Source organism: Mustela nivalis (assembly GCF_964662115.1).
Source record: "Mustela nivalis genome assembly, chromosome: 5".
In the NCBI taxonomy this organism is placed as follows: domain Eukaryota; kingdom Metazoa; phylum Chordata; class Mammalia; order Carnivora; family Mustelidae; genus Mustela; species Mustela nivalis.
In genome coordinates, this window is record NC_139024.1 from 64,075,204 (window position 1) to 64,102,553 (window position 27,350).

Below are 27,350 nucleotides of genomic sequence, written 5' to 3' on the forward strand. Positions count from 1 at the left end.
TTCTATAAAACAATGACTAAAAATTGTATTCTCAATTCACAATGCAATAAAACTATAAATTAACAAATTAACAAATTTTTAGAAATTAAAAAGCCCTTTCATCTGGAAATTAAATAGCTTCCTATTAAACAACTCTTGGAAGAGAGGGAAAATACAAACAGAAGTTACAAATCTTTTAGAAATGATAATGAAGGGCGCCTGGGTGGCTCAGTTGGTTGCACGACTACCTTCAGCTCAGGTCAAGATCCTGGAGTCCCGGGATAGTGTCCCACATCAGGCTCCCTGCTCAGCAGGGAATCTGCTTCTCCCACTGACCTCTCTCCTTTCATGCTCTCTCTCTCTCAAATAAAATAAAATCTTTTAAAAAAATGATAATGAAACATTATGTATCAGAATATATGGGCTAGAACTGAAATAGTAACTAGAAGAAAATTCATAGCCTTAAAAACTTTATTAACAAAATGAAAGAATAAAAATATATTCCTGGCTCTAAAGTCAAAAAAAGAACAAGATAAGCCAGAAGAGAGTAACAAGAAGGAAATAATAAAGATAAAAGGAGTAATTAATTAAGTCATGAATAGAAAAAAATAGTTCAATTAATAAACCAAAATCTTATTTGCTGGAGAAAAATAACAAAATACATATTTTGTTAATATTTTGTTATTTGTTATTATTTATTATTTGTTAATATCTGTTATTATTAATATTTGTTAATAACAAAATACATACCATTAAATAACTTAAGCAAAAATCACAAACATACAAAGTCAGAAATAAAAGTGAAATAACCATTGAAACAGGAGAAATTAAAAAATCATGATACTATTTAATAGACATTTGTAACAAATAAATTTAAAAATCTATAAGGATAATTTCCAAAACTGATCCCATTAGAGATGAAAAGTTTAAATAGACCAATTTTCAAACAAGAAATACAGGCATCAGGAAAGTACTCCACAAAAAGAACCATGCCTGGATGGTTCCACCGGGGAATTCAACCAAGGCTTCAAAGACCAAATAGCCTCAATGCTGTATAAATTGTTCCAGAATTCTGAAAACTAGGAAAACTTCTTAATTCTTTTTTATGAGACAAGTAACACTCTGATACATAAATCAAAAAAAAAGAATGAAAGGAAAAAAGGAAGCTGTAGACCAATATCACCTTTGAATACTAATGCAAAAATCTGAATAAAATATGAGCAGACCAGGGCGCCTGGGTGGCTCAGTGGGTTAAGCCGCTGCCTTCGGCTCAGGTCATGATCTCAGGGTCCTGGGATCGAGACCCACATCGGGCTCTCTGCTCCGCAGGGGGCCTGCTTCCCTTCCTCTCTCCCTGCCTGCTTCTCTGCCTACTTGTGATCTCTGTCTGTCAAATAAATAAATAAAATCTTTAAAAAATATATATATATGAGCAGACCAAATTCAATACTATATAAGAAAATAATACACAAAGATCAAGAGAGATTTAGTCCAGGAAGGCAAGGCTAGTTCAATTCATTAAAAATTCCTTAATAGCTCTAAGAAGAAAAATCATGATCATTTCCAGAGATGCTGAAAAAGTCTTTGACAAAACTTAACATACATTCCCAACTTGAAAAAAGACTCAAGAAAACAAGAATTGAGCACACTTTCTCAGCATGACTTAAACAACACAAGTTTGGACTGTGTGGGGTCACTTACACGTAGTTTTTTTTTTTTTTTCCCCAGTAAATATACATATAGTACTGCAAATGCATTTTTTTCTTCCTTATGATTTTCCTTTTTTTTTAAATATTCATTCATCTGTAATTTTATTTATTTATTTTTCAAGATTTTACTTATTTATTTGACAGAGAGAGAAAGCAAGAGAAAGGAGTGAGGCAGAGGGAAAAGCAGGTCCCAGAAAAGTAGGGAACCAGATTCAGGGCTCAATCCTAGGACCCTGGGATCATGACCTGAGCAGAAGGCAGATACTTAACTGCTGAGCCACCCAGGTATCCCTTTCTTATGATTTTCTTAAGAATATTTTCTTTTCTCTAGCTTACTTTAAGAATACAGTATATGATACATATGACGTGCAAAATATATGTTAATCAACTGTTTACATTATAGGTGAGGTTTCTGGTCAACAGCAGGCTATGAGCTAAATTTTGGGGGAGTCAAAAGTTATGCAGGGGTCGGCACGCATAACCCTGCGTGTTTGAGAGTCAACTGTACTTTCACTTAAAGCCAACACCTTACTTTTAACAAGGGAACATTAAAGGCACTTTCATGAATATAGAATTAGACATTATAACACTATTGAGCACTTTAATAGCGGTATCTGCCAATGCAATTAGAGAAATCAACCAGAAGCATAAGAATTGAAATTGAAGATACATGACCATCTTTCTTTGCAGATCAGGTACTTGGCAAACCCTAAGGAATCAATGATCTTTAGATGGTAGAGAAACAGGTATTATCAAACACTGCTGCTTGGAATGGAAATCGATACATTCCTTTTGGTGGGAATTTGGTGCTATCTAACAAAACTATATGTAGGCTTACTAAAATTTTAATTCAGCAATCTCACTTCTAGGAATATACTCTGAAGTTAGTTCTCTAATAATGTGCACATACATACATACAAGGTTATTATCCACTATACATTGTTTATTTACAAAATATTTGAGGACAAGCTAAATTCCCATATGTAGGAGAGTAGTTGAATAAACTATGGTACATCCACATAATGGAGTATTATAAGAATGAGAAGTATCTCTATGAATTGACATAAAGTGATTTCCTGGATATATTTTATATGAAAAAAAGTAAAATTGAAGAGAATATCCAGAGCACTCCATTTTTGTATAAGAAAGGGGGAAATAAGAAAATAGACATTGTCTACTTATCTGAGTAATATAGATTATTATAGGGTGAAGGACCCTACAGAATGGATTGGAAAGAATAGAGGAAATAGCTCTTTTTGAATATACTTGACTTTGGAACCATGTTACTGTTTTGTCTGCTCAGGAAAATAGACAAAATTAATGAGGATGGTAGAAAACCCTAAAATTGACTACAAACAGAAGCAAATGAATCAAACTGTGTTTCCAAAGAATGACACAGCCACACTGATGGGAGGGGAACAGAATTAACCCAGATAACCTTTAAAACATGTATTTGGACTAGGAGGGAAAAAGCGCTAAACAAACATGAACTCTAATTAGTATAACTCTGTTTCAGAGAGGAATGGCTCCACAATTCTAAAACTACTTTCTGAGCATTCTAGGGTTCGCAAGTAAGTTAATGTATTATGTACATGGGAATTAGGAGTTACACATCTGGAAAAGGAGAAAAAAATAGAATAAATCCTGTGCAGTGTGGGATTGGAACTGGGATATAAGGATAGAGATGCACACACACACATATATATTCATACATAGCTGTGGATGTACACACACGTATAAATACACACACTCATCTATATATAGTCACAAACATAATAATAGCCTTGCTAGTTTTTTTCAACTATAACAATCTCAGGCTTAAGATTCATATAATTAGACCTGAAGACATGGAATTTCACAATTTTTAAATTCTAAGTTTAAAAAGTACTGGCTATGCAGCCTATTGTGTGAAAAGTTACTACAGGAATAGATATCAGGAAAAAAGGCTTTTAAGCAGAACAGACAAGCTACCTTTAAATAGCAAAGAATTTATGTACAGGGCCAGATCATAAAAACAGAAAAAATGTAATATTAATCCCAGTGCAAATATTCAAATGTGCTCAGCTCAGATTATTTTCAGATTACTATAATAAAAACATTGTTTTTCATAAAAGTTGAAAAGATGCTACTTGGTATTTCACAATGAAACTTATCAAAATCTACTGTACCTTACAGTGAAATCATAGGAGCAAGAGGCCAGAACAGAAGCATGAAATGGTGAAAACTACAAAAACAAAACAAAACAAAACTTTTTAAAGTTAGCTGTAATTGTAACATGCTACTTCATAAGGTTATTCGCATGAGCACTACAATAAAGTTTAATCAGGACTGTTGCTTAAAATTACGTTTCCCCAAACCTTATATGCTTTAATTTAAGGCAAAAATCTTCTGGCATTTTGAGCATCAGCTGTAGGAAACAAATTTACTTTTATATTCTCCAAAGAAAAGTCATTCCTCAAGCTTTTTAGCACTTTTTAGAATAAAATATTCCCAAAGTGTTGCCCTTCTGGAAAAATTAAATACAATTTTGCAATGTCTATCCAAAAATGACTCCTAAGAATTTAAGGGAGTTAAGTGATCATACAATATGTAATAATATAATTTACCAATTTTATGAATACATAACTACAATTGCTATATGCACAAGTATCAATTTATCAATTGTCAAATAAAAACACCTTTAAAAGAATTTTTATGTTATTGGTATATCATAATTAATGCAAAGGATATCAAGAACAAAAACTGCAAATTTAAAGATAAATATCTTTTAGATAAGTAATCAACATACCTTAATAGGCTGCCCTTTGTAATTATATTTCTTTAGTTTTTTTTTCTTCCCAGTACTTTAGTGGTTATATACATACATATAACTACATTCAAATATGCTTTATAGTTTGCAAAATACTTTCAGTAAATTACCCAATTTCATTCTCAAAAACACCATGAAATAAATACTGAAAATATCTTTCAACTACTATAACCCGTGTGCCATTAAAACAACGACATGGCACCAGGTGTCACATGCTGAGTTACAACCAGTAAAATTTTAAATATTAATTTAACTGAAAAGTCAGAATTTCTGAAATAGGAATAACTCAGTGACTTATTTAAAAGATGAATAAAATACTTCTTTACCCTTAGTATAACAAAACAAAGAATGAAATTGAGAGATGTCACTTAATAAGATGTTTTCCACAGTGACTTAGCAAAACCCACCAATAAATGCTAGGAAGCTAATGTAAGTCCCCTTAGAACCAGGCCCATTTCTCAGAAGTGGTAGAAAAAAGTTACCTTCATCTCATTGTCTGCTGTTGGCAGAGTGGAAAATTTTCTATACCCCAAATGTTGTGAACATTCATACTTATTACCATGTTAGAGAAAAGAAACCTCTCTGTAGTTTCAACCACTGAATCGGAAATTACGAAGAATACTAAAAGCAAATTACCATAGTTAAAAACACACAAAAAGGAATAGTAGTAGAATGGAAAGAACAGAATGAAAAAAAATTTTCTATTTAAGCTTAAGCACTGATCGTCTACATTGTCCCAATTCATTCAACAATTATTCAAATATTTTTACCTAATTTTAGCTTTCATTGTTCATCACCAACTGGCTAACAGAAATATGCACAAAAAGCACCCATAACCCCAACTCCTAAACATGTTTTCTATATACTTCATTATGTTTTTATTTCTACTCCACAGGTAAAAATAAAAGAAAAACACTTACTTTCACTCTCCTAATAGCATAGGTATGACCAAGAAGTTCAAACACTGGCTGTCGTACATTCCTCAGGTCCCAGCCTCTCAAACTACAATCCACAGCCCCTGTCACAAGCAAATTCTGCAAAAAAATTCAGAGAACAGTGAGCAGTGCACAGGACAGAACAATGTGCAGTCTCAAATGGCACTGTGGGTTCTCCAATCTACTTGTAGTAGTATCAGTAAGTATATAAGGGGTTAAAAATTACACCCCTCAAATGAGCCCACCTTCCTCTTGAGTGTATTGTGAGGCTTTACCAGGCTTTAAAAGGCAAGAGGCCTGTTAACTGAGGAATATGGGGGAAAAGGAAAGGGTACCAATTTGATTTCTATGCTTTTCTAAATCTAATTCAATCATTGTTTCCCACTCTCATGGGCCATGTCTTAATACAATATCTAATCCTATCTGAGAACCTCTGTAAATAGTGATGAGTCTCCTATCTGGTCAGGTTTTACAAATCCCTCTATCTAGAGCTCTCAGTGAACCACAGTTCCTAGCTGAACAGGCCAAGTGCTGGGCCCACAGTCAGCCCCCTCCCATGTCAACCGGGGTAGTAATTCATTGTCTGAATGTGCTAGGTTTAAGCATAAGCTCATGGGAGGGAAAATTTCAATAATTTAAAACAAAAACAATTTTAACAACTCTCAATTATGTATCAGCCTTTTTTAGAATTCCCCAAAGTATAACATATATAGTCCACAATTCATTTTCCAGATGGAAAACTCATTTATGATGACAGAGATTTGAAATGCAGTTATCAGCAATGAAATGGTTATTTAGATCAGGTATTATTATTGAATATGTACTCTCTTTTCTTTTAATCGATTTTATTTCTTTTCAAAGAACTCTGCCAATAAAATGCTCTCTTAACTTCCTTTAGTTAATTGAAAAGTGAGAAGAAACAAGGAGTATGTTTTACCTGTCTGTCCCAGGCAACAGACCACCTCAGGTATATAAATAGTATCTCAACACACATTCAATCCATTTCTATTCTGAATTCATATGCTCATGTGGTTAACTAAAGCTTTGCAAAGAGGTAAAAATAGACACTGTTATCTACAGAAGCATGAAGTTTGGTTAGGCTTATATGGGAAGATCAAACAAAATTTTTTAAAAAACTGGTAGACCGGGGCACCTGGGTGGCTCAGTGGGTTAGTCCTCTGCCTTCAGCTCAGGTCATGATCTCAGGGTCCTGGGGTCGAGCCCCGCATCAGGCTCTCTGCTCAGCAGGAAGCTTGCTTCCCCCTCTCTCTCTGCCTGCCTCTCTGCCTACTTGTGATGTCTGCCAAATAAATAAAAAAAAAAAAACTTTAAAAAACAAACAAACAAACAAAACTGGTAGACCATCAAACTAAAAATCAAATTACAAATAGTTCAGCAGCCTAACCAGCAAAGTGAATGAGAAATGCAAGCAGACGATACAAATTGGTGGGGTTAAGAGCAATAAAAAAAAAAAAAGTAAATAAACTGTAAAGCAGCTTCCCAAATAAGCAAGTAAGCCTGCACTGTTGAACTTTGAGAATTTCTATTTCTTACTCTGCCTGTTTCATGTGCACTTAAATCCAATTAATGCTAATGCAGGTCACTCACAATCATCAATTAGAATTGAAAGGGACTGAATTCAACTTAATGGTCCATAAACACTACCAAAGTCCACATAAAGGAAGAGAAAATAAAATCCAGAACATTTCAACAAAAAGAAGGGCTCAGCAGCAAGGGACAGATCCAGATAGGAGGGTACCTCATTGTATTTACACCAGTCACAGCTCAAAATTTCTGCCTGATGTGCAGGAACCACAATTCTGACTCCTGTTGACTTCACATCCCAGATTCTCAGAGTTTGATCACCTGGTGAGAGATGAAGACTTGATCACTTTCCATTACACCACTTGGATGCTTAGTGACACTGTACTCATGATGATAAATTAAGGGAAAATACATTGGTTTGCTGGGAGGTTACTACCATTTATATATTATATATATATATTGGTTTTGTTTGTTTTGTTTTTTGAAGACTTAGAGAAAGAGTGAAAGCCATTCCACATGAGTGGGAATGGCAGAGGGAGAATGAGAGAGAATCTCCAGCAGACTCCGCAGTGAGGCGGAAGCCCAATGTGGGGTTTGATCTCATGGCCCTGAGATCACTACCTGAGCCGAAACCAAAAATCGGAGGTTTGACTGACTATGCCACCCACGTGCCCCATGATTTTACATCATTGATTTTAACTATAATAATGTATAGGAACTACTAAAAGTGAGGAACTACAAAAAGTAATGTGTTACAACAATGTTTATACATCTACTCAAAGCAGGAAAATCTGAATTTCACACTGAAACAAGGACAGTTATGACTATATACACACAAAAACACATAGTGCATTTCTCTTCAGGACAGGAAAAATGTCCTGAAAATCATCGGTTTCTAGTCTATAAGAAACCGAATGCTAACAATTTTATTGTTAAATGTGGGCAGTCTACCAAGTCAAAATAGAGAATTTTTCATCTTTTTTTTTTTTTAAAGATTTTATTTATTTATTTGACAGGCAGAGATTACAAGTAGGCTGAGAGGCAGGCAGAGAGAGAGAAGGAGGAAGCAGGTTCCCTGCCGAGCAGAGAGCCCGATGCGGGGCTCGATCCCAGGACCCTGGGATCATGACCTGAGCCGAAGGCAGAGGCTTTAACCCACTGAGCCACCCAGGCGCCCCGAGAATTTTTCATCTTTGTGTTTATGTTTACTACATTTTAACAGGCCAGCCAGAGGTATATTTCTCTCCTTGGAAAAAACAAGTTGAAAAGTTTGGGGATTATATCTTGCATTATTACAAAAATGGTTCACATTGCTTAGCTTCACAGTTACCTCATTAAATGTTTTATATGCTGTTTGCCTTTGATCTTTATAAATTAAAAGAAGACAACAAAATGACCTGATGAATAAAACTCAGGATATATATATGTATTAACATCACAGTCAACTAGAAACAGGCAGTGATGCTGAGAGTAAGCTGGTACTGTTGGATGTAAGAACATGGTCTACGGTGTGATGGCAGTTAGGGTCTGAAATTCTGTTTAGTAGCTGTGTGACCCTGCACAAGTTATATAATAACTCTGAAACTGATTCCTCATTTCTAAAAAAGCAACAGAATGCCTGCATTCAGGGTTGTACAAGCATATAGTGTAAAAGAGTTTCTGGCACTTAGCATGGTCTCTGGCACAAACAGATACCTTTATATATGGTATACGATAATACTAAAATTTTAAATTATCCTTTGCTTAATTACATATATTTTCCTGCATTCCCAATTCTAAATCATATTGTCATGTAGCTACATTTGGAATTTTAGATAGTGCTTTTTTTTCTCTATTTCTTTGGAAGTTGTTTAAGAAAGATAAGCATTAAATTGTCGGTGGTAAATGTAGAGGTTAAGAATGTGGGCTCCAGAGTTCTGGGGCCTAGTCCTAATCTAGCTCAATCATTTTGTACCTGTTGATATTTAATCAAGTTCCTTAACTTACCTGAACCTCAGTTTCCTTACCTGTGATAAAATATTTACCTTATCAAGTTTAAATGAGATAATATACTTGAAAAAAATAAGAAAGCATACCCATGATTAGAAGTCATTCCCACTCCTATTCAGAATGCTGTGAATAATGGCCAATATTTATCGAGTGTTTATTTTATACCAGGTGGTGGTCTAAACATTTTGTATGCCTTAACTTTTTAAAACCATAAAAACTGAGGTAAAAATTTTGATAATATAACAAGTAATTTTTATAGTAATTTACAAATGGGGAAACTAAAGATTAAAGTATCAAAACATTACAAGGAATATGGGCCAGTCCATGAAGAAGTAACTGTTATTCTAGCAACATTATCGGAGTCTCACAAAACATAATGAACAAAAGAAACCTGACACAGGAGTATAAAAACCACAAAGCTAATCTATGCTATTAAAAGGCAGGACAGTGGTCACCCACCCTGGAGTGGGGTAGGGGAGCCTCTCAGAATGTTCTGTTTCTTGATCTGGGGGCTACATACACACCTGTATGTGCTCACTGTGAAAATTCTTTGCATTGTACACTTAAGATTATGCACTGTTCCACATGTGTATTATACTTCACTAAAAGATTAAGCAATTGCACTACGAAGTGATTCGAAGGGGCACATGGACCCCAGTGTTTATAGCAACAACACCTATAATAGCCAAACTACAGAAAGAGCCCAGATGTCCACAGACAGATGGATGGATAAAGAAGATGTGGGGTGTATGTGTACATCTATCTCAGCCATCAGAAAGAACGAAATCTTGCCATTTACAACAACAGAGATGGAACTAGAGGGTGTTCTACTAAGCAAAATAAGTCAGGCAGAGAAAGACAAATACCATATGATTTCACTCATATGTGGATTTAAGAAACAAACCAGATGAACACAGGGGAATGGAAGGAAAAATAAAATAAGATAAAACAGAGAGGGAGGCAACCCATAAGAGACTCTTAGCTCTAGAAAACAAAAAATGTTGTCGGAGGGGAGGTAGGTGGGAGGATGGAGTAACTGGGTGATGGACATCAAGGGCGGTGGTTGATGGGTTTTATATGCAACTGATGAATCACTAAATTCTACCTCTGAAATTAATAATACACTATATGTTAACTAAACTGAATTTAAATTAAAAAATACATGTCTACATGTATTTTTATATGACATGCATATTTACATAGGAAAAAAAGATTAAGCAAAACACCCAATAACAAAGACTGGGTGGGTGTCCACTCCACATCTCTCTGGAGCAATATTTTGGTTCCTTACCATCACAGTCAAGCAGCATTCACACACACAGAAAAGCCATTGCCTAGGTTGTTCCATCTTGCAGTTAACTTGAAAGACACCAGAAGAAGGGAACTGCTCTGAAGGAGCTAAGAATTCCATTTACTTGACAGTTACTTCTGTTGCACACATTTGTCACTTCATCCTCCTCACTCTATTTTCCAGGTAGGAGAGACAGCTTCTGGCCCAACAGTACCATGACTCACTCAACTCTGAGCCACTGAGATATCTGTACTTATGTTGGTTTTTTTTAGTAATTGCATTTTCCAGACAACTGACCCTTCATTGACAGCCAGACGTTGACCAGGGCCCTATGAAAGTGCCACCATCTTCCCCTATCAGTGGCAGGCCAGCCACTGGCAACAGAACCAGCGAGTCTCGGTGCATAGTGCAGAATAGGAAATGTTGGATGCTACTATGTTGAATTTCAAGCCACAGCAGGTAAGAGTAAGGTGAGGAGGGAGAATGAGTGTCAACAGTGGATCTGACTCTGCAAAGAACTGAGCAGCAAAAGGATGCATATTGGGCCCAAATAATTGAACTGAATTGAAATGTCAGATGCTTACCAAATGTAATATGACTTTTTTCTTAGAATAGAATGAAGTGTGTTTGTTTGTTTGTTTGTTTGTTTGTTTTTTAACTACCAGACCCATTCATTCAGGCATGGCTATGACTTATGCAATTATATGGAGTCTGTAATAGGAGTAACTTAGTTTTCATGGTTCAAAAGAAAGTTTACTTCATATTAATGTTCTTAATGTAATGAGCTTAAATAGTCTTCCCTTCTATCTCATGTAATTTAGAAATATGAATTCTGTCCTACTAACAACTTTCATGAACTAGACAAAACACAATGTCCTTAGAGAACCTTAGAATGCTTTGGAAAGTAAATCTAGATCTAAATCTCTAAAAATTCCCCCTTTTGGCCTGTCCTAACTTAGCCAATGCTAACAAATGTAGTTCCAGATTTGTAAATACCATCTAACTTCGAAGGTGACTCAATTCTTGGAATGACTTCAATGCTATAGTCTCCTGTATTATCTTTAAAATATAAATGGCTATAAGCAGTTGAGTGACATAATTAACCATATGACTGCCTATCATGTAAGCTTCTGCCATTTGTAATATTGGTAAAAACAAATATTTCACAACTTTGGTTTCCATAACCATGAAATTTACAGTTGAGATTTCTTATGCAAAGATTATAGTAGGTTTCATAGCAGGCTCCTGTCTGTAAGCAAGAAGACAAAGTAAGAAAATTGATGAAGACCATAATACAACTCAAACAAAACTTGGGCGAGAGGGACAACTAAGGCATTCTCAAACTACAGAAACCACTTCCTCTCTGAATTCAGCACTGAAACCATTCTGTGGGTTTTTAAAGAGAGATGAATATTAAGCATGCAATTCCCATTGCACCAGCAAAAATAAACTATTAGTTTGGCATCTCAAACAAAGCTATGCTTTAGACTAGAACAGCGTTTTCCAGAAGAGGCTGATCGCTAGGTTCAGCTGAGGTAATTAAAAAATGTGCCTCCCAGAGATACTTGATTCATCAGGACTAAAATGGAGCCCAGAATCCTGTTGTTTTTTTAAAGCTCCCCCAACAATTCCAGTGGCCAGCCAGGTTTCAGGATCACTGACCTTGTATACCACCACATAACCAAGCATTCCAGATTCTACCCAGAGCAAGTTCCCCAGATGAGCACTGGTAATTCTTACAACACAAACACATGCCACGGTCATTCAGATACTCCCCAAATATGCTCTGTTCTTGCCACCTCCCATTCCTTTGCTTCCCAGCTCTCATCTCTTAACGCTTAGTTACTGGAGCTTGAACGCTGTTTTCTCAGAGTGGAGAACTAGCTACCCTGACCAGCCAACTTTGCCATGCTCAAGAATCCTTACCTGTGTTCCCACAGAATTCTGAGCACACACGTTAATCATAGAAGGTAACATTTATAGAGCCCTAACTCTGTGCCAGGTACTGTTCTCAGCCTTTTGTACATATTAACTTACTTAATCCTTCTCAAAACTTCCATGAAATAAGTATTACCGTCATCCTTGTTTTCCAAGTGAGGAATGAAGAGACGGACATTAAGCAGCATGACCTGAAGTCAGGTAATAGTGGTGAAAGAAGAATTTTGTCTCGGACAATGCAGTGTAAATTTTGTACAGACAATGTTCATGAGATTAAGGAATTTCCTAGATTCTACTTACTATGTTACCTCTCCAGAGAATTTCACACTCCTTGCATTATCCATTGCTAGTTTGTTTTTCCACAGGATCTCTCTTTTCCACTGGATTGCGGCTCTAAGAAACAGGAACCCTGTCTGTTTTCTTCTTCCTCAATGTCTCTTCAACGGCTTTCAATGTATCTTTCAGAAAACAGTGTTCATTCACTTAATATCTGACTGACTCACTGCCAATGTCCCTCTCAACAACCAAAATTAACCTCCAATAGGTTTTCAAAATTCTAATAAGATGCTTACTTCCTATATCTTATATAATAGTAATTAAAAATATTTTAGTGTTTGCTTGTGTAAGGCACTCAGCTATGTAAAAGAATACACATGCCTGATAGAAAATGCATGAAAACAAGTCAAGAAAATATGCAAGGATGTTCACTTGCCTCCTAATACATTGTATACAGCTTGGTAAGCAAATTTCCTCATTTCACTTGAAATGGCAAAAGCACAGTGAGAGCTTCAGAGTGTGCCCCATCCTTTACTGAACCACAAACCCTCCTCTTGTAGAGTGGAAGAAAAAACTTCAAATCTTTTCAACTTTATTAAGGAGGCTATTATTTGAAAATCATTATGAAGGAAAATGGCAAATGCTTAATAAATAAACCTTCTAAAGAGTTTCTAAAATCATAAAAGTTGGCAAATGGCTTTCCTTTATCCAATTTTTTTAAAGTATTTTTTATACCTCACAGGTCCATATTTTGTGAAATCCCTTTGATTTTAGTGTTGGATGTGCATAGAGTCTAGTGAATATAGGCCCCGTAGAACCACTCCCACCTAATCACTATTAATTCTTTCCATTCTTGGTGTAAGAGATGGACTACCACCCTCTCTCATTTCCCATTCCCAACGGTAGGTGTAAGCTGGGCCCCAACCAACACATCACATCCTCCTCTCCTAGGCACCATGATCAGATTAGAAACATTCACATGGGCCATCAGATGAGAGAAAATGGAACTTTCTTAGATGTCTGAGAAGGAGTCTCACACGTTTTCATACTGGACGGAAACCAGAAAGGATAGAGGGGTTGAAGCTGCTGCCATCTTACTTTCACATCGTGCCTGATACAAAACCAACTTAACAAAAACAGAAGAGATGGCAAGAACATCCTCTAAGTCCTACGTCCAGCCATGTGTATAAATCCAGATGTAATTTTGGACATTTCAACCATGCAAGCAAATAAATTGTCTTCTTAAGGTGGTTTGGTTCAGAATTTCTTTGACTTTCAACAAAAGAAATCCTGGCTGATATTTATATTTATTTTTAATATAACACATGAAGATGATGTCATTAAACAGATAACCTTTTTTTTTCTATTCAACTAAATGGACATTGTGATGATAAAAGATTGTTTAAATAATACCTATTTACAATATGCAGATATTTAAGTTTTGTGATTATATTGCTAACTCTCCACACAATAAGCCTTTTCATGCTATTCATTCTCATACACTGAATATTCTTTATGCAACATCCAGACTCAATATTATGTATACCATGCTACACAAAAGACCACCATAAAAGCAAAAGGAGTGTGTGTGACTCAGCCCAAATAAAGGGTGTTTGTTACATTTCTTCCCTTAGATTGCCAAGTGGATCTTTTTTGTACTTCTTGTATCATATGGAAACCAATTTTTATTTGCTTATTCTGGGATTTCCTACATCTTGCATGGCCTACCATAGAGTACATGTTGAATACTTGTTAAATAAATGAGTGAATTCTGACAAGTACAAAAAAAAAAAAAAAGGCTAATACACAGAATTTTGCCTGACATTTAAATAAACGCAGGTGTATTAGTTCAAGATTTTGTCACCATCAGATTTTATATTTGGTCTCAGTCATAAAAAGAGCAATGATTAAAAACAAGTGAAGATAATTTTAGAACCTTAAATAATAATATACATCAACAAAATTACATACAATAGTAAGGTAAAGGAATTTTTATAAAATATATCAGTAGTTCAAGGAGTTTTACTTATTAATATTTGTCCAAATATTGTAAAATTATACTCATTATTAATTTCAGCTTATTATGGATGTTGCCAATTAGAGCTTGCACCAGACATGTCTTCACTGCTTCACCAGAAAGGAAGTTAAGTTTCAGTTCATTTTGAAGATAGATCTATCTTATACCATTAATTCATGAAGGGTTTGAAACAACTTCTTTGAAACTGTAGGATATAAGGCCAAAGAGCATCCCTACTCAAAGAAAATGATGCTAATGTCAGTCTAATTCACATCCTTAAAAGAATTTTAATTGAACTTGTACCAATACTTTCTGTATTAGGGCTTTTCACCTATAGTAAAATTATAACCATTATGCTAAACTGTGGTCATCTTACAGAACTGACTCACTATAAGCATGAAATTCATTAGCATTTACACTAAATTAAAAGCACAAAGATGACTAACTCAAGTTACATAGGCAGGTTAAAGGGTTAGTTAATTCGAAAAGCACATCAATATTGCTATCACTTACTTAATATCCACCCAGCCTTACAATTAGCTATGCCACAGAAAAATTTTTAAAAATCCAGTAAGAAATTTAGGCATGGAAAAGGAAATGTGCTAAGGAAAAATATATTACTAGTTCCATCCCAAGAGATTTAATATCTTGGGAAAGATTTAACTCAGATTATGGACAAAACACTCTAACTCAGACAACTTAGAAATTTAGAAAATAACAGTAATAATCTTAAAAGTATACTGTTTTTCATTCTAGAAAACCATGCTGTTAATTTCAAACACTGAACATTTTTTACTTAACTGAACTTCTATACACAGAATTTACTATTACTTTCTCCTACCTTAGAATCCAGGAAATTCCTTAATCTAATGGACATGTTTGTCTGTACACAATTTACCTGAAGATTTCCAGTTCTGAGTGTCTTCAACCTAATAATGCTTTAAAATTGAGGGACATTTGGTCATTTAAAATTTTTAGAATAAAGAAAATTATAAAATAAACAGAAGGAAAAGGATTTCTGTGACGTTGTATTTACTATGGAACCCATTCAACATAATTCAACAACTCAGGGCATTAACAGAGTTTAGTAGCAAGTAAAGAACAATTATCCTTCTGATAGCCTATTTGCAGGATGCTAGATAATTAAATGAGGAGACAACAGTAGACACACTCTACCTCTTCCTCTAGCTATTTTCTTCTCTCTTCCCCTAAACAACCAAACTGCATGAAAGGGCTTCCATTGCTTTATGTCCCCTCAAGACTCTTCATACAAAGCGTCAGCAAACATTTCCTGTGAGGGACCCAACATAAGTAATTTTGGCTTCAAGGGCCATTCACCTCTGCCACAGCTACTCACCTCTGCCATTATGGCACAAAAGAAGTTACAGACAGACAATCTATAAAAGAATGGCATGGCTGTGTTCCACTAAATCTTTGTTCACAAAACCTGTCAGTGGGTCATTTTGATCTGAGGGCAATAGTGTGCCAACCTATGCTCTAGTCTAAGGTTTCTTCTGTTTAATCTTTCCTGGGGACTCTGACTTACTCCAATGGCTTTAGTTATCATTTATGAGCCAATGACACAATTTATTCACGAGGCTAGAAGTCTCAGCTCCAAACTCGCCCTACTCATCGACAACTCCCTTGTCCCATGAGCTCAGTGTGCTCTAAAACTAAACTCAAGATCTTCTCTTTCAAACGTATTTCTTACCTCAGTTATGACATTAACCACCCACCAATTTATCCTTGGCAGGAATCTAGGTGTTACTCTTTACTCATCCTTCTCTCTTCACCTATTGTACATATTATAAAATCATCTCTAAATACCAACTCGAGTCAGCCTAATGTCAGCCAGCCCTTCTGCAGCCATCCTTATCCATACCTTCCTTCATCTGTCAGTTAATCTTCCCACATCCACTCCCGCTCACCTCCCAACTATTCTCTACACAAAGCCAGAAGGAATTTTGTTAAATGCAAGCCTAATCATATCACTCCTCTGCTTAAACCTCTGCAGTGCCTTGCCCATGTCCATAGGATAAAATCCAAAATCTTGAATCCAGTACATAAGGTGGGCACCTCCTCTACTGCCCAACCTCATTTTTACGACCTTTTCCTCTTAACCAGTGGTCTCCCGGGTCTTCTTTCAGTACCTCAAATGTGCCAAGTTCTTACTTTTGGACATCCTATTCTCTCAGCCTACAATGGCCTCTCTTTCCATGCCATGAAAGGCCTCCTACTTTTCACTGAGCCAACTCCTTGTCATCCTAAATGAAAGCCAAAAACCTATCAAGCAAAAAATTGACAGTTTTGAATACCAAAAAACTTAAATGCATATACAACATACATACAACATAAAAGAAAATAAAATGGTTAAAAAACAAAAAATTGGGAAAATATATGTAAGATACATTAGACCAATTCTTAAATATAAAAAAGAGCTCACACATCAATACAGAAAAACAACAACAAACAGTTCTCAGTAGAAAAATGGGCCAAAAACATGAACACAAGACTCACAAAGGAAAAACTGTAGTGGTAAATGAACATACAAAAATTATTCACTATCCCTAGTAATCAAATACACAAGTCAAAACAAAATTAGGTATCATCTTCCATTCATCAAATTGGAAAACATTTAAAAGATTAAAAAGGTACATTTATTTATCATTTCAGGGTCCAAATCTTAAAATAATTATTATCTTCAGATTACCAGATTCTCACTATCAGAATTAACTGACATCATCCAGACTGGGAAGGTTGTTGTCATTGTTTTGACTAATCTATAAGGTGTTGCTGCTCTATAAGAAACACTTTTAATCTATAAGGTGTTGCTGCTCTATAAGAAACACTTTTAAAAGTCATTAGTGTCGGGGCACCTGGGTGGCTCAGTGGGTTAAAGTCTCTGCCTTCGGCTCGGGTCATGATCCCAGGGTCCTGGGATAGAGCCCCACATTGGGCTCTTTGCTCGGCAGGGAGCTTGCTTTCCCCCTCTCTCTCTGCCTGCCTCTCTGCCTGCTTGTGATCTCTGTCTGTCAAATAAATAAATAAAATCTTTAAAAAAAAAAAAAAAAAAGAAAGAAAGAAAGGAAGAAAGTCATTAGTGTCATACAGACTGTATTTATGAATATATTCCCTCCAAATGATGTAATTTAATAAATCCTCACATTGGAATACTCGGAGACATCAGTTTGCCTTCCCACTATTTGTTCATAGAGGCAAGGTCAAAGTGACTTGAGGAGGCAGCCTAGCAGAGCAACACTGCCTTGCCTGTGACAATTAGTTGTTCACCTTTGTTTCATTCCTACACTTTTTATAGCTTTAATGGCACTCTGTACACAACACAAATCATCTAAAAGAAAAATGAAGTAATGTATATTAAAGTGTCAGAGATTTTAGGAAGGTATTCAGAAAATCCTTTAGCCAAGTGTCTATTGGTGGTAGATCAAATAAAAGAAACATGGTGTACCTCTTTTTCTAACTTAAATTTGTGTTGATTCCATAAGTTTAAGAATATAATATAAATTCATATATAATTTATAAAATATAATTGATGAATGTTTTTTTCCATCAAATTCATTTAAAACTAGAGTCTAAAAACTCTGAATGGTCGCATGAGTCACCCAATTCAACTATAATACTGGACTAAGCTACTAAAAAATTGTCACAATCAAAAGCTTTTTTACAATGTTTTCAGCAGGGAAAATGAACTTGGGATGGGAGATTTTCTGATTCACAGTTATATTATTTTCCTGTATAATTTCAACAACAACAAAAACTTTATAGCTATAAGCACATAAAACCTAACATCACTAAGCAAATTCAGCCCTTAAAGACATCTGACTTTTTACTCGGGCGTATTCCCCACAAACATTATTCATTTTTTTAAGATTTTATTTACTTGAGAGAAAGAGAGAGCGAGGGGGAGGGGAGCAAAAGGAGAGGGAGAAGCAGACTCCCCACTGAACAGGGAGCACAACTGTGGGGTTTCATCCCAGGACCCCAAAATTATCACCTAAGCTAAAGGTAGATACTTAACCAACTGAGCCACCCAGGTGGCCCCAAACATTTTTTACTTTTGTACCATATATTCTGAAATAAGAATAAGAATTTGGGGGGTACCTGGGTGGCTCAGTGGGTTAAAGCCATTATCTGCCTTTGGCTCAGATAATGATCCCAGAGTCCTGAGATGGAACCAAACACTGGGCTCTCTGCTCAGAGGGAGCCTGCTCCTGCCCCCACCCCTGCCCCTGTCTGCCTCTCTGCCTACTTGTGATCTCTGTCTGTCAAATAAATGAATAAAATCTTAAAAAAAAAAAAAAAAAGAAGAAGAATTTTTATGGAGGAATACAAAAAAAGTTAACCATGGTTCTATGGAGGGGGAGGGATGAGGACTTTTTATTTGGCATCTTTATGTGCTGTTTGAATTTCCTCACTGTACATATGGTAAGTCTAGTAGAGGGATTATGTAGGATACCATTTTTGGTTTTTTCTTTATAAATTTATATTTTTCACAAGCTACAAAATTAGCAAGAAATAGAGTGATAATTTTACTTTGTCATTCACCATAAATACTTGTCATTAATTAGCACATGTTATACCTTTTGTAACTGTTACTCAGACTTAGCCACCTTTACTCCAATAAACAAACCAAGGATAATGCCACCTAAAAGAAGGAACTCAGTGGCTAATAAAAAGAACTAGATGAGTTCCCAATTTTGGAAGATTTATAACCAGTTATGATATGCCTAAGACAAACCATATTTGTTCATTAATAGTTGGAAAGTAGTCCAGGCCTGGCTAAATCTTATCTAGAGGTTGATGAAGAATGAAACCATCTAAAGAGCACAAAGGATAGAACTGTGGTCCCTTTTTCCCTCCAAATAGCAAGTACACAGTGCCACCTGCTGGGGAAAGCAAAGCCATCACTCACTACAAGTAAGGCTTTTTTGATAAATTCGGAATTATTTACCTGAGGCTGAAGCAAAACAACCAGGGATGTGGGGAGACCAGATTGTGCTATAAATGACACTTTCGTGGCCTCTAAAGGTGCACAGAGACTTTCCAACAGTTGGATCCCACTATAAACAAATGAATAAATCAATTACTTAGAGGTAAATTCAAATTTATGTTTATATACATAATATATACAATACAACACCTATGTATTTATATGTACACATGTAACAGTCAGACATATCTCAAGGATTCTTTAAAGTCTATTTTCATATAAAGCAGAACAGTATTTAAGGGGCCAAAATAATCAATGCTGAGCTAATGGTTAGTTTACAGCCAAAAGGTTAAAAATGTTTTAATTCTAATAAATGCTTTACTATAGTTTTTTTTAAAAGAAAATTAGTTGTATAATTGAAAAGATATAGAAGTATGTTCTAGAAAAGAAAAAAACTCAATGAAAGTGTTATGGAAGAGACCATTTGGTTTTAAATACAGTAATGCTAACATACCAGCTTGACAGTTTGATCCCATGAGCCAGACACCACAAGCTGTTCACCTCTGGTTTGGCTCCAATCAACACTATAGACCTAAAAACATTTTAATGTGTCATTTAGAAAGTAAAGGAGCATGAAATTCAATATTATATTTTATCTCTTTATAACAGTGATAGCCAGTTAGAACAACTAATTCACTTCATTGAAACATCAAATGAAGTCCTACAAATCTCAACATGGTGCCTGAGAAATGGGAAGGTCATTTTGCCCATTCTTCCAGACATACTCCTTACAGATAAGATTCCCTTCTATTTTAACAGAATGCTACAGATGATTTCCAAACCTCCTTCACTAAAACAAATCATATATATTTTTAACCTACCAACAAATCACTGTTTGAAGCACCCTGTAGAAATGTCAAAGCAGATTAGAAAGTTAGTCGTCTAAAAAAGCTTGCCAGGTCAGTGTTTATCAGAAAGCATTAAAATTCAATTAATATCCCTATCTGGCCTTTCTTAGAAAAAGCTTATAGGAACCAGGTAATCCTTTCAGATCTCTTGGTAAACAGCTTTAGTTATCCAATGCTGCTATTCTAATCTATGCTTTACTGCTTTCAGTGAACCATTTCAAACAAGCCATTTGAAAACTTATGGAAATATGTTTTATTCTGTCATCTTACACAACAGATTATATATAGATCGCTACTGTAAGCTAAGTTCCACAAAATATGTGCATAATTGTTCTTTATTAAAGTAGTACTGATGTGGACCTGAGTATACATCATTAAATGTGACCAGCCAGCAGATTCTGAATCTTAAAAATTCTAGCTACCACATTTATGTAGGAAGCAGAGGGTCTGCAGTTTGCTGTAGCTTAAGTATGGGTTACCTCTTCTCTGCTGTCTTGTACATGTACCATGGCGAGCCATGTTGGAGGCTCAGTTTTAAAAATATCAGTAATACTAATCCTGTCTTTGCTTAAAACTGATATTTTTCTCATCATGGATTTTTTCAATTGGGATTTTTAAAAAATATTGCATCAAGACATTATTTGACTACTGAATTTTTTGGGGTCCTCCTTAATCATGTAACTAAAGTGAGTGCCCCACCCACCCTATCCTAGTCCCAGCCCTGCTGCTGTCCATATTCATGCAGAAGAGAGAGCATCAGCTGGAACACTGAAGAAGCCACAATCCAGCAGTGAAGAGCACCTCTTACAGAAGGGGCAGCAAAAGCCAAAGAGCTGCTGTGGCCATCTGTTATGGGCGGAAATAGTCATAGAAGTTCTTGAGAGCTAAAGAGCTTGATTTTATCCTCTAGGCCAGGGCATGGCAAATTTCTTCTGTAAAGAGCAGTAATTTGGGGCTTTATGGGCCACTTGGTTCTGTATGTCAGCCTGGGAGAGCACAAAAGTAGCTATAGGTGACATTTGATGAGTAGGCATAGCTGTATCCCAATAAAACTTTATTTACAAATCAGAGAGCACACTTGGTTGGCCACATCTCATGAGTAGCAGTCTGCCAACTGCTACTCTAGGCTGATGTGAACAGTCAAAAATAACCACAATAGGGGCGCCTGAGTGGCTCAGTGGGTTAAGTCTCTGCCTTTGGCTCACGTCATGATTTCAGGGTCCTGGGATCAAGCCCCACATTAGACTCTCTGCTGCTGTTAGCAGGGAGCCTGCTTCCCCTCCTCTCTCTCTGCCTGCTTCTCTGCCTACTTGTGATCTCTCTGTCAAATAAATAAATAAAATGTTAAAAAAAAAAAAAAACACAACAGCAAATGTTTATTGAGCACGTACTGTGTGCCAGATACTGTCATAAGGATTTTACATGTTTTATCTCATTAATCTTCACCTCTATGAAGTATATACTGTGCTAAAACCCAAGAAGTTTAAATAAATTGTTGAAATTCCTAAGGCTAGTAAGTTGCAGGGCTGAATTCTGAACCTCAGCAGCCTCACTGCAGAATCCACTTTTAATCACGACGCCAGGCTGTCTCTACATCATGCTCCATGAGGGCACTGTGGAATTGGAATGACCTTGGGCTGCAATATCAAGGAAATAAAAGTCTCCCTTCCTTGCTGACTCACTGGTATCACCCTTCATTAGAGCCCAGATTGATTCCATTTTGTTTTCATGAATTATCCAAATCCAAGGACTTAAAGCCCCTGTGAGCTTAGTGAACTCCTATTCATCTGCCAAGTCTTGGCCCCATTACATCCTTTATGAAACAAGCTTCCCCTCGACAAAACCCTCAATGACTGAAATGCTTCATTCCATGCATTCTGACAGCATCTTTCTTGTACCTACCTAAATTTTACATTTACCATATTTTACTACAATTTGTGTTAAATACCTGCTAGATTCTGGAAGATCCACCATGTGAGCAAAACCATCCTATATGTCTATCTACATCCTTTGCAATTTAATAAGCATTCAATAAATGGGAGTTAAGTAATTTATCCAGCGAAATTAACCTTTACAATCTGTATCACTAAGTAGTTATAAAGAGCTATTGTTTTCATTTCAGAGGATAACAACAGATATAACTAAAAACTAAGATCAACACCTCAGATACCACTGCCTCTACACGTGTCCAGCATGATACAGAATTTGACACCTTGTGACTTCTCGCCTTTTAAAACTGTGAGAGCCCCCACAGGCTCGGAGAGAACCCAGCCCTAGTGAGAATAAAAGACAGGAGGTAAGAGAACTATGGCAGTGTGCCATCAGTCCCATAAGAAAGTGCAAGCAATAGGACTAGGACAAAACTAAGGACAGGACGCACATGGTAATGTTAAAAATGGGACAACAGAGAAGAAAATAAAGGCAACTCAAGTATTTTATGTGTTTTACTGTGTTTACAATTTAGGATATGGGTAAGTGACTAACAGTACAAGCCAGGATATTGTTTAAAAAAAAAAAAAAAAAACTATAGACATAAGTATAAAATGGCACTGGGATGGGAAATTCAGCTTGATGCCCAGAAGAGAGGATCTAAGCAGGGCCTTGAGGCCTAGCTAAAATGTCAGTAGCAGAAAGCAGAAATGAAAACAGTGATCATAAACTCCCCCAAAGACATACAAGGGCATGGATAGCACCCGAGGGATTAGGACTAGAGAACACTGCAGGATAACACCAAGGTTTTGTGCTTGGGGACTGTTGGTGGTGGTGGCATTAATAAAATGGGAAGACTGGAGGAAAGAAGATAATGTGTAATTTTAGACATAACTGACTTTGAAGTGACAGCAAGATAGTAAAGTGGAAATGTCTAGCGGAAACAGGGTTTGGGCACTGACCTCAGGCTCTGAAAAAAAGTTTACAGCCAGGGAAATGTTTGGGAGACAGTCAAAAAAGGATGAGTAGATTCCATTATCCCAACTTCAAGTTACTTCACTAGTCCATTCAAGCAGTATTTACTAAGCACCTATTATGTACAAGGAACAGGGGAAAGAGGGGTATAATGTTAGACAAGCCCGATAAAGTCCCCACCCTCAAGGATTATAGACAGGCTATAAGTAAACAGTTTCCGATCGTGATTTTAAAGAAAAGCTAGAGAGTACAACAAAACCAAGGAAGGAGACTGGGAAACAACAAGAGGGAAGGAGGCACTTCTTGATAGAGTGGCAAGGGAAGATCCCACTGAGCAGAGACCTGAGTATAGCGAACACAGAACTCTGCAGGTTTGAGAGGAAAGGCTTTGGCAGAAGAACAGGAAAAGACCCTGAAGCAGGAAACAGGCTTATCCCATTTGAAGAACAGAAAGATCAAACAGGGTTTGATCCCCAAGGACCATGGTTAAAAGTTCGTATATAATTTCTCTTAAGAGGCTATAGCCATCAAGCCTACTCTAGCTACCACCTAGACTGTAGGCAGCATCCTTCCACAGGCCTCCCCATCTCTCCTTGCTTACCTCCAATCCATGATCTGCACTGCATAAAAACACATATATCATTCCCCTGTAGGAAGCCCTTCAACGGTTTCATACTATGGGTTTCCTGCAACTTACCATTACCATCTCAACTTACCAACATTAAGATTTGTCTGTGCTGCTGCTTATTACCCAAAGGTCAAAACCATGCAAAACTATAAATGGTTTAGGGATGCATACATGAGCAGTAAAACTAAAAAGAAAAGCAAAGAAAACAGAAACAGAAATTCAGAATTAGTGGTTACTCCTGGGAAGAAGAAGATGAAGGGAGAGAGAACTATAGAATCAGAAAAAAAAAAAAAAAAAGTAGATAGAAGATAGCATCTGTAAGCAGTGGCTCCAACAGTATAAGGGATGTTTTATTTTTAAGTCAGATGATGAATATGCAAGCATACATTTTACAGCTTACATTTATTTTATACGCATGAAATATAAGAATCTTCAGTGTCTTTCCACTAATTTGAGCTTAACAGCCAAGGCGCCAACTGTTCAGGCCTGCAGGCTCAATCCTTCCCCTTCTAGCCTACACTTTCCTTTGCCTCCAATGCTATTCCTCTGGCATCTCCATCTGAATAGTTAATTTCAACTCCCCCTGTAGACCAAAGGATGCCCTTGTGGTCCCTCCCCAGACTAGATCCTTCCCTCTTGCTGTACTCCATACATTCCAGCACTTATCACATTATCAAGGAGATAACCAGCAGCTCCACCACTCCCCCACCCCTGCCCCAGAGGGTGAGGATTCAAACAGGGCAAGGAGGATCACGTCTGATTTGTTCATCTCCCCCCGCAGGCTCTACACCGTCCCTTGCGCACTGTAGGGTTAATCAAAGTTTCTGGAATGGATGAAGGGGCAGAGAAACAAATATGAACGAAGAGCACATCTCACATTAGTCCAGTCTTCTACCCTTTCCCTATTCCCAATTCCCCCCTCCACTCCTACTCAAACAGTGGACATGGCTTGATGGTTAGATTAAGGATAAAAAAGAAGAGAGGTATGCAGTTATGCTTTAAAACCAGGGTCCTCTAAAGGCCTATGTCATGTAATTACTCTTGGCAGTGGTGAGAAAATTAGTTGAGAAACTACAAAAAGAAAAAAAAAAAAACCTGAAAAATATTTTGTGCTGCCTTATGAAATCTGAACTTCATCAAAATCACTGTTTGAGAGGACAGATTTTATTACTGAAAGCAATTCCCAAAGAGCTCATTTTTAATCTGCTGTATAGCATTGCCCTTTTTAAGTTGGTCTATTTAATTAAAAATCATCAAATAGAAACTATGTCCAGAATGTTCATACTTATCTGTATCAATACAAAGGAAAGGGACACTGACTTTTAATTACTGAGCGATTAGAAAAGGATACATATTTCTTTTAATGTGAAACAAGTTTTTAAAGTTTATCATTATAAAAATTTTTAAATGCACATAAAAGAAAAATATCATAATAAATCCCCAGGTATCACCTCACATACTTTCCAAAATCATCAACACTTTGCCACCTTGTTTTATCTGTCCCATTAACGATTGCTAGAGTATTTTAACATCAGAACACTTCACTCATAATTAAGCAGGTAAGGATGTTTTTCTTTCTTATAGAAGCACAAGGCTATTTTCACCTAAAAAGATGAATAACAGTTCCTTAATGTCATCCAAAACTCAGTCCACATTCTTATTTTCCCAAGTGTCTCAAAAATGTCTTTTCACAGTTGGTTTACTTGAACCAGAAACCAAACAAAATCCATTTTACATTTAGTTGTTATGTTCCTAATCTAGGAAAGTCCTCCTCTCCCACCTTGCTTTTCCCACTCACCCTTCCCATGACATTTATAATTATTGGAGACACAAAGTTAATGGTCCTGTAGAATCTTCTACACTCTGGATTTGGCTGTTTCCTCATGGTGTTACCATTCTCCTTCACCCTTCCCATTTCTTTAAGCTGGAAGTTAGGTCTAGAGGCTTGATTACATTCAGTTCAATCTTTTTTTTTTTTTTAAGCTTCCTTTTGTATTAGGTGTATACTTGCCGGTTTACCCATTTTTAGTGATCCTGAAACTATTCAGAAGATGGAGCAATGTTAAATGAATGTTTCAGCATCCATAGATAGCCTTTGTCTACAGTCATTACTTCATCTGAGGAAACTCAATGGTGGGCTTTCTAATTATGCTATTCCTTCTGTAATTATTAGCCAGGATTCTGTTATGAGAAATTTTCCACATCAAGCATCTGATTATTCCACAATAAAATTCATTTAGGAAAGCCAGATAAGTGCCTTGATTCTTTATCTTAACAATTTTCAGAATGAGTCCACTGTCCTAGTAAATTCAGTGGTGTCCTACTGGTTGTTTCTTAATGATTACAACTGCATGTAATGGGTGGAAATTTAAGTGTATCATCTCTCTACACATTGTTTCTTCTAAACTTTTGATGTTCATTCCATTGGCCTTTCATAGTTTTCTGACACAAGAGGAGGTCTTAGATTCATCTTGTATGTTTCTTCTCAGTCCTGGAATCAACAATCTGTGCAAAGATCCCAGTTCCTCGGTATTTAGAGGCAGTAATCTGGGCACTAGGGATATTCACTGTGACTGAGTTGTCACTGCTTTTTGGTCTTTATAGTCCAAAGAACCAGGATATATGTACTTTTCTAAACATAGAAAAATTAATGAGTCTGTACAGATATGTCTCAATTTTTAAATAAAATCTCTTTTTAACTTATTTATTCTCATCATTTTCTCTTACATAAAAATTTTTGGTTTCTGATAACATAATTACTGTTATGCTTCAACCTACAATTTAATATGAGTTTTTTAAAAATTTAAATAATTAGCCAACATACAGTACATCATTAGTTTCAGTTGTAGAGCTCTATAATTCATCAGTTGCGTATAACACCCACTGCTCATCAAATCACGTCACGCTCTTCTTAATGCCTATCACCCATGTACCCCTTTCCCTACCCACCTTCCCTCCAGCAACCCTCAGTTAGTTTTTTAGAGCGAAGAGTCTCTCCTGGTTTGTCCCTTGATTACTTCCCATTCAGTTTTCCCTCTTTTCCTATATGATCCTCTGTGCTGTTTCTTACATTCCACATATGAATGAAATGAAATATGGTAATTGTCTTCCTATACCATAAGAGTTTCAAAATAATAATACTGATCTTTCTGAATACAGTTTACAACTTCTTTGCAATTCTTTTTGTTTATCAGACATATCTCATTTGGTTATAGACAATCACAATACTGTATTTTAAAAGTAACATTTCTAGTTAATTATTTTCAATACCTAGCTATGATGCCAGTTTGATATACCACTAGATTAATTTGTTTGTTTTCAATTTTTAGCAATTGCTTTTTTCTTTTTTAATTAAATGGTGATTTTTAATTTTGCAAAATATTTCAACTGTTCCAAGACCAAAAGTATAATACAAATTATATTGGGAGAAATTATCCATCCTTGTCCTCTCTTCCCCGATTATTTCTTCCCCAC

The 27,350-nt window shown here is 36.2% G+C and overlaps 1 protein-coding gene and 1 long non-coding RNA gene across 2 annotated transcripts in view; one reads left to right on the forward strand and one right to left on the reverse strand.

Moving 5' to 3' along the window:
- PEX7 (peroxisomal biogenesis factor 7) overlaps positions 1-27,350 on the reverse strand; it is an 89,821-nt gene that overhangs the window by 53,373 nt on the left and 9,098 nt on the right. Inside the window, exons 4-8 of the mRNA XM_082731084.1 lie at positions 19,951-20,028; positions 19,458-19,566; positions 7,192-7,298; positions 5,418-5,531; positions 3,857-3,912 (exon numbers count right to left, since the gene is read on the reverse strand). Of these exons, the coding sequence (XP_082587210.1) occupies positions 3,857-3,912; positions 5,418-5,531; positions 7,192-7,298; positions 19,458-19,566; positions 19,951-20,028 (464 nt within the window). The remainder of the gene's footprint in view (positions 1-3,856; positions 3,913-5,417; positions 5,532-7,191; positions 7,299-19,457; positions 19,567-19,950; positions 20,029-27,350) is intronic.
- On the forward strand, positions 24,988-27,263 carry LOC309865016. The gene is made up of 2 exons (XR_014311907.1): positions 24,988-26,805; positions 26,847-27,263. It is a non-coding gene; the product is annotated as an uncharacterized lncRNA (long non-coding RNA).